At 35.8% G+C, this 13,169-nt stretch overlaps 2 protein-coding genes across 2 annotated transcripts; both read right to left on the bottom strand.

Moving 5' to 3' along the window:
- Window positions 1–72: 72 nt before the first annotated feature.
- On the bottom strand, window positions 73–1,460 carry LOC132283330 (NAC domain-containing protein 83-like). The gene is made up of 3 exons (XM_059785270.1): window positions 1,113–1,460; window positions 676–1,007; window positions 73–566 (listed from the first exon to the last, which is right to left on the bottom strand). The coding sequence occupies exons 1-3, from the start codon at window positions 1,306–1,308 to the stop codon at window positions 261–263; spliced, it is 834 nt and encodes a 277-aa protein (XP_059641253.1). The 5' UTR covers window positions 1,309–1,460; the 3' UTR covers window positions 73–260.
- A 3,089-nt stretch (window positions 1,461–4,549) lies between these two features.
- On the bottom strand, window positions 4,550–8,579 carry LOC132283226 (glycerophosphodiester phosphodiesterase GDPD1, chloroplastic-like). Its single transcript, XM_059785151.1, has 7 exons — window positions 8,408–8,579; window positions 8,088–8,269; window positions 6,839–6,898; window positions 6,468–6,749; window positions 6,286–6,381; window positions 5,960–6,156; window positions 4,550–5,436 (listed from the first exon to the last, which is right to left on the bottom strand). The coding sequence occupies exons 1-7, from the start codon at window positions 8,508–8,510 to the stop codon at window positions 5,202–5,204; spliced, it is 1,155 nt and encodes a 384-aa protein (XP_059641134.1). The 5' UTR covers window positions 8,511–8,579; the 3' UTR covers window positions 4,550–5,201.
- Between the last annotated feature and the right edge of the window lie 4,590 nt (window positions 8,580–13,169).

Here is a 13,169-nt window from a genome sequence, read left to right as displayed (position 1 = left end):
AAATAACATGATATGCTGAACTCACTCAATATTTTTTAGGGGGTCGGAAAGAAAATAAGTAGATAAAAAAAATACATTAACAACAATTTTTATTTATTTTTTCATTGGCAAAAAAACACTAACGCACCCATCATGGACTCCAAACTCACCTTCCTATTTGAAAGGTAAGGAGAAATACCACTAAACTGATTCATTGGTCAACTAAAAGTAATCTCATCTTAGAGAAGTAGAGTAGTGAAAGAGGGGTAGCTAGCTAGGTTTCAATGGTGAAAACAAAGGTAAGAAGTGGTTGCTTCCTCCTCCTGGTCCTTATGATAAGATCCGTTGCAAGAGATCCCACTTGAACATGTGGATAACGAGGGTTGAGGAGGAGGGCCCAAGCACTCATCATCATGATCATCAATACTACCACTGCTGTCTTCCTTGCTGAAACCTCTCATCTTTTTAACCTTAACTTTGTTGGTGTTAGAGAGGAGAGTTTTGAGGCCACGATTTTTGTTGGATTTCCTTTTCTTCTGATATATGCAACACACAACCCAATCTTCCTTTTTCATTCTAACTCCACTCTGCATATATATATATATATATTCAGAAACATGATATATACATCAAAATTAACCACATACATACATGTACATGTACATAGATATATATATATATATATATATTGGGTACCTTTGATGATTGATTAGGGGTGGTCTGAGAGGGAGAGGGCACAAGGCGAAACTGATGCATGACCCAAGTGGTTGGAATTGGTTGATTCCCAACTGCTACTGTATGGTAGAAATGCAGCGTTTTCCTCAAACCAACAACTACTAATTGCGCCACTGATTGCTCTTTGTTGATTCCATTTCCAATTCCAATTCGGGAAGATAAAATATGCTTTTCTTTCCCAATAGCCTTCCAATAACCACAACTACTACTACTCATTCTGCTGCATTTGTACTTCATCACATCTTCATCACTCCTCCTTTTACTGAAGAAATACCTCTTCTCCTTTGAATCACCTATATATATTTTTAATAATTAAATACTTCCATCATTAATTTCACAAGTAGTAGCTAGCTATATAATATTAAAGCAATATATAAGTATATATATATATTAATTACCTGGCAAGTCCCAGGGATTGATTTGATAAGCATGATCAAATTCGGGAATGACAGTGGCCGGCAATGGGGCAGAGTAGACCTTCCGCTTCAAATAGTGAACAACCAGTTCTTCATCGGTGGGACGGAATCGAAAGCCGACGGGGAGTTTCATCACTACTCCATTCCCACTACTAACTACAACGTTTCGCCCCTCCATATAACTACTCTATGTCTTCAACAACCTTCAGCCAACACGTCTGTCAATACTGAACCAAAGTTGGGGGGAGAGAGAGAGAGAGAGAGAGAGAGGACTTTGTGAAGTGTTTGGAGGGAAGGGAAGGGATACAAGTAAGTGTGTGTGTGTGTGTGTGTGTGTGTGTGTGTGTGTGTGTGTGTGTGTGTATATAGAAATGAAGGGTGGACTAATATTATTATTAGTGGCGACTGCTTTATTTTGACCAAGGTTTGAACACAAACGTGTAAAACGTATTAAAGCTTAAACTGTACCCGGTCAAGAAGCACAAGGACAAAGCAATGCCACTTTCACTTGCATTTGCCTAATTTCAAGGCCTGTGAATTTGTTAACACACAATAACCCTCTACATATTATTTTCCAAACAAGCAGCAATTGCTTCTGTTTTCTTAAAGCACGTGTGCCGATTCCATAAGACATGGATTGTCATAAATTTTTTAATTAATTAGTTAAATAAAAAAATGCCTTTGGAGTTTCTTCTCTCCTTTCAGACATTATTTAGGATGACAAGAATTTTCAATAACCTATTAATAAATTTAGGTTTTGACTACAAGCGGAACCTCAAAGAACTCGATGATACTATCTAATAAATAAATAATAATAACAATAATAATTTTTTAGGTTGGTCCAAATGATACTAAATCTAAATTTTAAGTAAACCTACATACCCACTATATATATTATGTTTTTTTTTATTGAGATTTGAACATTATATACACATATAATTGTAATCCACCTTAGTTTAATGCATTTATTTAAAACGGAGCTCAATGGATCAGGTTTGGATTTAAAATTTGAATTACATGTTTGATACCTTGAATTGAATTTGAATTAATCTTTAACCTGCTCATTCATTCATATTGTAAAGAAGGAGGTCAAACGTGTCACTGAAAAGAAAATCATGAAGAGTATTGTTTTCCTTATCAAATGAGCTGAGATGTTGAAAAAAAAAAAAAAAAAAGAAAAAAAAAAAGAGAGCTGAGATGTGATATTGAAGATATATGTATTAATTTCAAATTAAAATAGGGTTTGTTCCCAACAGAATTTTTAGTCAAATATGTCACTAAAAAGAAAATCATGTCCGTGGGATAAGCGTGTTTATTTGTTGTGGTGTGATAAATATAGTGTCCTGTCAAACAATACAAACATTTGAGGCACGTTGACTGGGTGGGTTACTACTTCAACGACTAAAGTTTTCAACTTTTGAAAAACACGACTTCTTCTATGTGTGCGTGTTTGAACAGTCTATAAACATGCTACAATTTTAAACCTCTCATCATCAACTTCAATTAATTGAGGATTTTAATGTCCGTTTGTGTGACTTTGAAAGTGACAATTAATGTGATCAACTCACCATTTCTCCTTTTTTTTACCATTATCATCCCATCCTTTTCTTTTTGTTTCGAGTGTGAAATTTTGTTTTATTACTTTTCACTGGGTCAACCTGAATTTAACCATGCGGAATTTGATTCTTTTTTAATTATAAAGACTTTGATATCAAACCATTTGAATTTCTTAAAATCAAGCTCTAACAAAATTCTGTTGGTCTCAGACTGGGGTATTTAAGGATCTATATGATTTATTACTCACAAAATAATTTTTAAGAATTTAAAAACTTATTTTAAGATAATTTTTAAAAAGAGTTATATGAAAACAATCATTTTTGTAATGACTTCTTAAAAAACAATTCTCATAAACTATTAACTAGTAAACATGTAGTTTTTGTAGAGTTTTTTTATTTTCAATTTTTAAAAAATTAAAACTATTTTAGAAAACTAAATCAAGTAGGACTTAAGAATTTATTGATTCTGTTTTCAAAAAATAATTCTAAAAAATTAAAATTTAAGAGTGACTAATGTTTATATGGCCGAAAGAAAATCCCACTTCAACAGTTCAACCATCCACTGAGTGAGGAGCGTTCATTTGAAATTGTTCTTTCAATTTCATTACTCTTTGAGTTTAAATTATAAAAGGCAATTATATAAAAATATGTATTTTTTAAATTAAATTTTCAAAGAACATATTTTCAAATTTGATAACCAAAAGTTTCTATATCCATAAAGTGTTCTATTTTCAGTTATCCAAAGACCAAAAAATAGTCTTGAAAAACTAAACCAAACAAAACAAGGACAAAATTCGATTGCAGCTTCATTATTTTGTACAAGGTTGATTATCAAACTTGTTATGATGTATGACAAAAATATATATATATTTGTGGATTTATCTTAACTTTTCTTTTTCTTTATGGTTGTGGAATTATTATTTTGAGGTGATTGTCTAAAAAGACGATAGTGCACAAGATTTCATTTGCTTGTCATACCAGTAGAATTATCATTAATGTTAAAGGTTTCAGTATCTTATAATTTTTAAGCAAATAGTCCATTGGTTCTAAAATAAAAAAAAAAAAAAAAATTAAAAAAGAAAAGAAAATTGTGACGGGTTCTTGTCAACCCAAAAGCAACCAAAACTTCTCATCGTGAGCTCAAAGATTTAACTGAAGGCTGAACTCATTAATGGTTGGGTTGGAGTGGACATGGCCAGATGGTTTCATAATTTGCATTTTTTTTTCCTTCTTGAGACTTCACAATTTTCCATTATCAAGAAAGATTGATAATTTTAATGACTCTCCAGTCTCCAATGATCGAGGATATTAGGTGTAAATACTTTTGAGAAATTGTATATTTTCTTTTTTGGAAAGTAAATGAGACACCCAGTAGGCTACAAGCTTACAACGCCTTTGGTTCACAATTTGAATTAAAACCTGCTTAAATCTAATTCATCCAATCCATCAAAAAAATTACACCGTTAGGAAAGGGTAGCTATGCCATTTTACTTGTAAGTTCTAGCGTATTGGTCCTGATTGGGTACTGGGCTGGGCCGAAGCCCGTCAAATATGAGTTGGGCAAGTATTTGAAGGTGGTTTTCTGTGAACAGTGTGGCACATATCCTGTGATTCCGTCATTAGTGTTCCTGACTCCTCAGTCTTTGGTGTGAGAAAGGAGGACTTGGTGTGACAAAGGAGGACTTGAAGCCTCACCTTCCACTTTAAGAGAGAGAGAGAGAGAGAGAGACAGACAGACAGACAGGCGTAGACAAATAGAAACATCAAAAACTAGCCCTATGTATGTATCCAAGATCTATTTACACCAGAATACCAGTTTGACAATCAAAACCTATCTCAGAATTTGTATCAAACCCATAAAAATTGTGTATGTTCAATATCATGTACCCTAAAAAATATATTGAGAAAGTCGATTCCAGAAGATTTTACAAAATTACAAAACACATTTATCATTGATAGAAAAGAGACGTTTTGGACACTTTCTATTTCATAACACTGAAAGGATACGTTTTGGACGGACCATAGACTACAGTTGGCTCCCATAACACTGTAACTCGGACTACTGTATGTCCCATAACATTATGCCTCCCATGACATGCCCCAGAAACCAACTGCTCAATAACTTCCTCTACTCTTCCCATCTATTCTTCAATTCAATGGAAACAAGGTACACAATTAGCATATATTAGCCACAAACACTACCCACAATTCTGTCTTGGGCAACCAATGGCATTTTGTACAATATTTTTCCATAAGCAAATATTGCTAAGCTGGCAAAAATAGAAAACCTAAAAGAAGAATTTTAGGAAATTCTGAAGAGAATCCTATTGAACTATGTACGACAGTATTGGTTCATAAATGGAGGACCAACAGTATTGTAATGTGAAGAGATGGGGAATGACAAGTGCATATGTATGACAGTCTAGAAGACTTCTGCTACCTCCACGTTTAAAATTTGACAACATAAAAGGGAAATATTTGCAAATTCTCTAGTATAATTGCAAGTGCATCCTGGTTATAGCTGTATCAGTTCTGGTATAAGCTTCAACAGAAATGACAGCTCCTTTTGTGAGAAATTTGGCTTTGTTTCAACTTGAACCCGACCCTCTTCCTCTGACAATATATCTCCTTCACCGTCTCCTGATGGCTTGATCATATCTTTAACAGCCTCTGTGATTTCTTGAACCAAATCAACAATCACTCCCTCAACCCCCATTAGATGTTGCAAGTAGACTGCTTCTGGCACGTTACTGTGTCATGATTTTCACAATCAGTATCTATATATATATATATTATCTTCGCAAGAAACACACTCACACACCCACTTGCCCCTATGGGACTTGAAACCCTGACCTTCTATTTTGGAAAGCAAGAAAGTACCACAACACTACAGCCTTTGCTTGTTTCACAATCAGTATTAAGTACAATAAATTTAACAATTCTCTCCTCTCTTTCTTTCATTTTATTTTTCTGGTAACTGAAAAAAATAACAATCCAAACGGGAATTTTATAAGTAATTATACCATTCAAAAGGAAGAATAATGTACAATTAGTAAAGTCAGAAAATTGAAGGGTTAGGTTGACCAACTTGGCCATGACCAAATCAATTGAGGTGCAATATGAAAGTCTCTAGGATTGACAAGGTCCTCTAGCTGTAACCACTAATTGTTATAACTTGATCTTAAAAGTCAAAAATCTAAAAAAAATAAAAATTAAAAAAAAAATCCCAAGTCATATAATTCAGCTGCTATGACAGGAAATTAAAAAACTTACTTCAATTTGCCAAATGTCATGAGTGAGAGCTTAGACTCTTTGATCTTGGTTACTGCTCCTGGATTTCTTAAGAGCCCTCTAACCTCTGATACAATCCCTTGCAAACCACCCTCTAAGCACAACTTTATGGCAGCCTCCAGGGAGTTCCTTCTCACATCATCGTATATTTCAGATCCTCCATTTGTAAGAAAGAAGACCTGGTTGCAATCATTAACAAATACCATCTGGGCTTAATACTTTTTTCAGTTTTGTTAGTGGAGAAAATAAAGGGAACAAAATATAAAGCATGGAATGTAAATTTTTCCAGTTCTGGAGAGTTCACTTACAGGGTAGGTGCCCTGCAGTTTTTTGACAAGGAGTGCTGCATCGGGTTGAAAGGTTGAGAAAATGATGGGCCTCTCTTTGGCGTAATCAAACACCACCTAAGTTACAAATTTCAAAAACTTAACAACAAAACAATTAATAAAGAAAAAGGAAATTTAGCTAATAAAGATAGACTTTCCGTTACCTGCAAGATGGTCCGAAGAACATGGGTTAGATGTTCTTGTTGATACACAATGTGGTCATCAAACTTCAACTCAATGTTAAAGCCCAAAGAAGGGTTGATCTTCTGAAATGCTTCTTGAAGAGTACAGAGGGAGTCATCAGTCTCGACGTTCCAGCTTACAATCTTTCCGTCCTTTGTTTTTCTTAAGAGAGACTTTCCCATCTTACTGGCCTCTCTTTGGGGGCCATAGCAAAGGAACTCAGATAGACACAGTTCTGTCACTCTCTTCTCTATTATAGTACCCTAAAATTTACAGTTCCAAATGAGATGGATTAAAAAAAGAAAAGAAAAAAGCAAAGACACTGAAATGAAAGAGAGTGGGAATAGCTTACATTTTCTTCAGAGAGAATGAAGTTGTCATGGAAAATGACCGGGCAGTCATCTTTTATCACCTACAAAAATTACATTTGTTTTCACATTCCCGTCTAAGTCTCTTGTCTCAACTCCATATATACTTTTTTTTGTTTTTGTTTTCAAGCTATGAGTGTAATAATAAAAGCCCCAAAAGGAGAAAAAGAAAAGAAAAGAAAAGCTAATCAGTACCTTTATGATGAAACTCAGTAAGAACGGAACAAAAGGAAAAAAAGAAAAAGAAAGAGTGATCCCTTGTTTATGTGGAATTCAGTGAAAATTATAAAATTACTCATAAGCCCATACATCATCTTTGATTCAATTAGGCAACTGAAGGTATAACAAAGTTCATCTCCTACAAGCAACTAACCCACTCTAGATTAAAGTTCATTTATAATTCTATATATCTGGGAAAAGTAGGAACAATTCTGTCCTTCTGTGTTTCTCTTAGTAACTTTGGATGCAATTAATTTGATACCTAATTACTATTATTAGGGGGACTTTCATAAAAGAACAATAAAAAGACTCGAATATACACTGCCATGCGGCCATGCCCTTGTTGCTAAAGGAATATATTACTACCTCCGTCTCTTTTCAATTATTTGCCTCGTAAACTGACAATTAAAAAGGGACGGAGTAGCATTTTTTAAAAGCAATACAACAAACAAAGAGTGATTCTACTCGACCACGCTGCTCGGCCAGCACCCCTCTTACAGGGTTAAATCTATTCTGTAAGATTGGCTCGCCGGAATTACAGTGCCATTGAAACCCTAGAGCTAACGGCCACTAACTGGTGCGGGTGTGGGGACCGACTGATAGGGTTTGCGGGTTTAGGCCTCTTTTGTATCTAGCTTTGTTCAGCCCAAGTTGGGCATTTTTTTTTTTTTTTTTTTTTTTTTTTTTTTTTTTTAATTTTTAAGGCCTGTGGGACAGGGCAATGGGCCGGTAGTCACGGACAAATTTTAATGTTTATAACCGGAAATACCAAGAATGAAAATAGTAGCAGCTTTTTAAAAAATCAATATAGGGGACGAGCACGAAGCGTATTGACGGCCAAACGTGACCGTTAATTATTAGGAGCACCAACCATTTAACTATGTTTTGTAATTATAGATGAAAAGGATGATGATTAACCATTTAACTATGTTTTGTAATTATAGATGAAAAGGATGATGATTATTGGTAACGAATGTGATGGGTGGGAATGGAAGAATGAATTGATATTTTTACCTGAACGTCAAACTCAATGAAATCAAGGGCGAAATTTGAGGCAGTTTTAAAGGACAGAATAGAATTCTCTTTAACGGCCTTCATTCTCCGATCCGAAGATTGCAACATGTTCATACCATTTCCTCTGTGTCCAATCACTGCAAATTTCGGAATTCTGGACCCACCTCTACCACCATCAATCCCTGCTAATTAATTTCGCAACCATTCAAATTCAACACAATATGTGTGTGTGTGTGTGTGTGTGTGTGTGTGTTTTCATGGTCCCGATCAATAATGTAATTAATGGAGAAACATCAAAAGAATGTAAAAGTATTTGTTACCTCTAGAGAAAGTGAAAGAGGGTGAGTGGAGTGCGAAGGAGGCGTTTTCATGGACCTGATCAAGATTGGGAACGTCGGACACAAGAACGGCCTTTAGAGCCATTTGTAAGAGAAGAGAGATGGAGGAGGAGGATACAATGGGAATATTAAAACTTGTTGGGACAAAAGGCCTTGGCGCTGGCAGGGGTATTTAAGGACTGGGAAGATCCCATTAATCAAATGGAACGGCTCTCCGCGTAGAATATTCGGATATTCTTTTCTTCGTTCCAAATTTTATCACAAATGTCGACGAACGTCGTCTATCTATTCCGTCTATTTTTAGCGGAGTAGTTACACGGCTGTTAAGAAAATTGGTAGTGGATGGATCAGTCATTATTTATCACAATTCTCTTTTTCTAGAACTGGTTTAGTATGCGAAAATTAAGTGGGCTTGGCCATTGACCAAGATCACCTGAACAAAGCAGGTGATGGGAGCCGTTGGATCCCCAACTTTTGGACTTGGGGGTCAACACAAACAGTGGCTGCCACCTAATAACTATATTATCCTTTTAGCTATAATTTCACGTGCTTCACGCTTACTATTCATAAGTGGCTGATGATGTGGATCCACGATGGTGGGAAATATTGTTTATAGTTTGTTACACCTACTTTGCTAAATATATACAAATTGGTAGATGAAATAGAGGGCCATTACAAAATATATCTGTCTTTAAAGCAAAAAGTTTTAGTACGAAATGGTTTCATAGAAAGTTCATACATCAACCCAACAATTTTCTGTAAATATATTAGATTTAACCGTCTTCATTGGTTTATTTAATAATAAGTTAAAGCTTTTGTTACCTGTTATAATTTAGTGATACATTTTTTTTTTTTTTTTTGTCTAAATCGATGATTCATATAATTCATATATAGGAGCGGAGATGATGGAAGCAAAATAATTGTATGGCATAAATATATACTTACCTGCTTTGGTACACTTACAGTCCAAGATGATCTATATATAACCCAAACAAACATTTCTCATCTTATTGCTTTGAGCTTAATTTCTTCGATAAAGTGTAACAATGTTTAGTAATATGCATGTGGGATGCTCCTTTTTCACATCAACAATTGAGTGCCTTAAAATTGAGCAAATCAGAGGACTTGTTTGTGCTGTTTCTGTGGAGGAGTGGGACACCGTCTCGTTTTATCTCATTTGAGAAACACGGATCACATCCACATCCTAACCAGGGACAGGGTTATCTATTCCTTATAAAAGTTTTTCTCACCATTTAAATCTCCTGACTCTTCTTCTTCCGTATGGAATCAGGTCGTAGTTTGGTATATATATATATAGCATTAATACATTTTAATTCCGTATAATATAACTCAGAATTAAGTCTGCTGCTCCACCGATCGATGTGGACCGCACTTTGTAAAGGAGTTTTATTGGACTGATTGACGGGTCAATTTGTGAGGCCACTGGTGCTAAAATTGCAACATTTAGCCTCAAAAGTCATTTTACGTGCCTGGCTTTAACATGGAAGCACGTTAGGTGGCCCATATCATTTTACTTTTATTTTATTTTATTTTTTGTTTTTCCCAGTTGGTAAGGAACTCACACACACGATCTTCACTAAAGTTCGAATTCCTGACTTTCCTTTAAAAAATAGAGGCATTGTACCGTTATGTCACAAGCCTATTGATTATCATTTTACTTTTCATAAATCATGAATGTCTCATTTCTCACTATCTGCTTCTCTCTTGATTAATAAGATATAGCATTATATAGCTTACTCATTCAACCAAAAAAAAAAAAAAAAATATATATATATATATATATATATATATATATAGCATTATATACAAGGGGTGGATTCAGCATTTCTGAATGGGGTGGGTTAACTTTGGATTGGACTAATTTGAGGTGGGCTACCATTACTTAATTTTTTTTTTTTTGGGTGGGCTGAAGCCCACTCTCGCCCACCCCTAAATCCACCTTTGATTATGTATATGCAATGGCAAGGAAAATAAAATAAGCATGTGATCTAATGGAACTTTTCCATTTGTAAGGCCTTTTAAAACATCAAGAATGAAGATGTTGTTTGGATTAAGCGAGCTGTTTAGCTATACGCCCCCTTCCCTCCAAAAAATATATATGTTAATATTAAAAATCAGGACATGAGTACGACATAATAGAGTTTGGTGATATGACAAATCTCAAAAAGCCGCTCCTAGTAATCAACTAATTGCATTTGTGAAGAAGCGTGTTGCGTGTTTTAGTCGCTGATCGATTGTTACCAGTCTGTGTTGCGGGATTGTTACTATTGGGTCATCACGGATTTTGGTTGCTTGGGGTTGGGGATATCCAGGTAGGGGCCGAACCTATGACCTTCTGCTTTGGAAACAAAAGGTTCAGCTCATAAAGCTCAAGGCTCCTAACCCTGCTAAAGGGTCGAGACAACCGAGCCAAACGAAAATCCCTCAAAAAAGGAATGGTTCCAAGCCCAATGGCATGTGATGTTTCTGTTTTTAACTATTTTTTATTTTTTTGGAATTTTCTGATTTTTCAGCGGCATTTTCGTCTTTTCTCGTTTTGCGTACTAGACACCGTAGAGTGTGTCGGTTGTGTCCGAGAGTTGGTTGGGGCATTTCATGGAGTTCAGGACTCTTTGAAATGTAAGTGTTATCATTTCAGTATTTTTCAGTTTTCCGGACCGGACAGTCTTGGGTGAAACCGTTACCTGAGTTGTTGTGTACGGGAGTTATGTCTCAGGTCATTTGCATACCATGCATTATTATTTTTGTACCTAAGTAAATTATTTAAGTGCTAAAGTGTGTGGCTACGATATAATTGGAGCATATATATATATTTATTGGTGGTAGAAATTAAGAAGAAAAGAAAAGAGAAAATATATATATATATATATTTTTAAGTGGGGCCCACCATCTACTTTAATGGTGAGGCTAAGAGACCACATGGGTCTCATTCTCTCTCACTCTCCCGGCCATCTCTCTCTTATCTCCTCTCATTTCCTTTTCATTTTTCATTTTTCTTGAGGCTTTGATTTTCTCTTCCATTTTTCGGCTAATCGGTCTGGTTTCCGGTCTAGGTTCCTTGACGAAAAACGTTCCTCTCATCGTTCTCTATCACATAGTCAAAGAGTTTATTTTTCAGAGGATCGGTGATTATTTTATGAATTTTTGAACATTTTGGATCTAAGGCTTCGGATGGGGTTTTGGGCCACTTAGAGTCGGATGGCGGTGCTGGCCCTTTGGAGCAGTAGAATCTCCTCGTCGACGGCTACGTTTTCAAGGAACAGTTTTCCGTTCCGCCGCTGTTGACCGGCGGTTGACCGCGTTGACCGGCGTTGACTTTTTCGGGCGGAGATGTATTTTGGCTACTTTTGAGGTAGGGATGCTCTAATTCACAATTTCTTAGGTTCTATGTGAATTTTTCCATTTTAAATTGACTATAAGTATGTTTAATTTCAATTATTTTGGCTATGTGATTATTGTTGATTATATGTAAAGTGGTGGACGTATGCTATGTGATAAATGAGTTTGTAAATTTAATTACATCCTTATAGTGAAGAAGCATGCATAGAAATGACAAATTGTTTACTTTATGTATTTCAATTGCCATGGAAAATTGATGTCATAATCGTAGAAATAAATGTTTAAAATATTCTTTTACAAGTTGTGATTATGATATGGGTAAAATGTATGGAATATTGTTGTTGAATTTGGCATTTGGAATCATGAAGCATTTATACATCCATTGGGAAAGAAAAAGGGGAAAAGTATATTAAAAAAAAAAAAAACCAATGTAATTGTTTTGGGGAAAAGTTTTTGAAAAGTGTTTGTGAAAACCCGGACGCCTAGGAGGGGCCTAGTGGTCCGTGGTGTTAGTGTGGTCTAGAGAGGGGACTAGGGAGAGACCCTAGTGTGGTTGAGCTAACCAGGCCGGATGCGACGCCTTGGAGGTGCCTTGTGGTCGTGGATGGTTAGCCAATCCCCCTTTCGTGACGCCTTGGAGGTGCCTTGGGTCGGATTACACTAACGGTTTGGAAGTTGAAACGGTATGGTTTCGGAAATGGGGAGTAACATTGCATGGCATGGCACATCATTGGTATACGTGGTGCATTTGGTAATTGGTTGAGATATGTATGTTTGTTGATGATACAGTGGTTTTACTTGACTCCCGAAATATGATCCCGTTCTCTTGCTTTCTATTCTCTATGTGGATTCACGGGGTCATAAGAGGTGTGTCTTAGACACTTCCTACTGAGCGTTTAGCTCACCCCATTATTTTAACATTTTTCAGGTCACGGGAAGGAAATGGCGGACGGCGTTCCTCTACAGGTCTTGATGGGTTAATAGATTGTTTGACCTATTTTGTAGCTATGACCTCATATTATTATTATTATTACTAGTATCATTATCATTATTATGTATTGACATAAAAAAGGACGGTAGTGCCCTTAGTTGACCTCGGGTTCGGATAAGGACCCGATTAGCGATTCAGACCCTCGGGTTCGGGTCGTTACAAATTTGGTATCAGAGCAATGGTTCGAATACCATTAGGACGACGGGTAGAAGCCTACCTAGGGTTGTGTGGAAAGTCATTTGTATCATTTATGTGGTTATTTGCTAAAGTGTTTTGTTAATTAAAAAGTATGCTTAACTATCTATTTGTTTACATGTCTATGTGCTTACAGTTTTGAAAGACATGCTTCCTTACTATGTGTTTGCACGTTTATATGTTTATATGCTAAAGTTT

This window comes from Cornus florida, unplaced genomic scaffold, assembly GCF_030987335.1.
Source record: "Cornus florida cultivar Cherokee Brave unplaced genomic scaffold, ASM3098733v1 CherokeeBrave_3.0.0_Hap2_Chr11, whole genome shotgun sequence".
In the NCBI taxonomy this organism is placed as follows: Eukaryota; Viridiplantae; Streptophyta; class Magnoliopsida; order Cornales; family Cornaceae; genus Cornus; species Cornus florida.
This window is presented reverse-complemented; position numbering and strand designations above follow the sequence as displayed.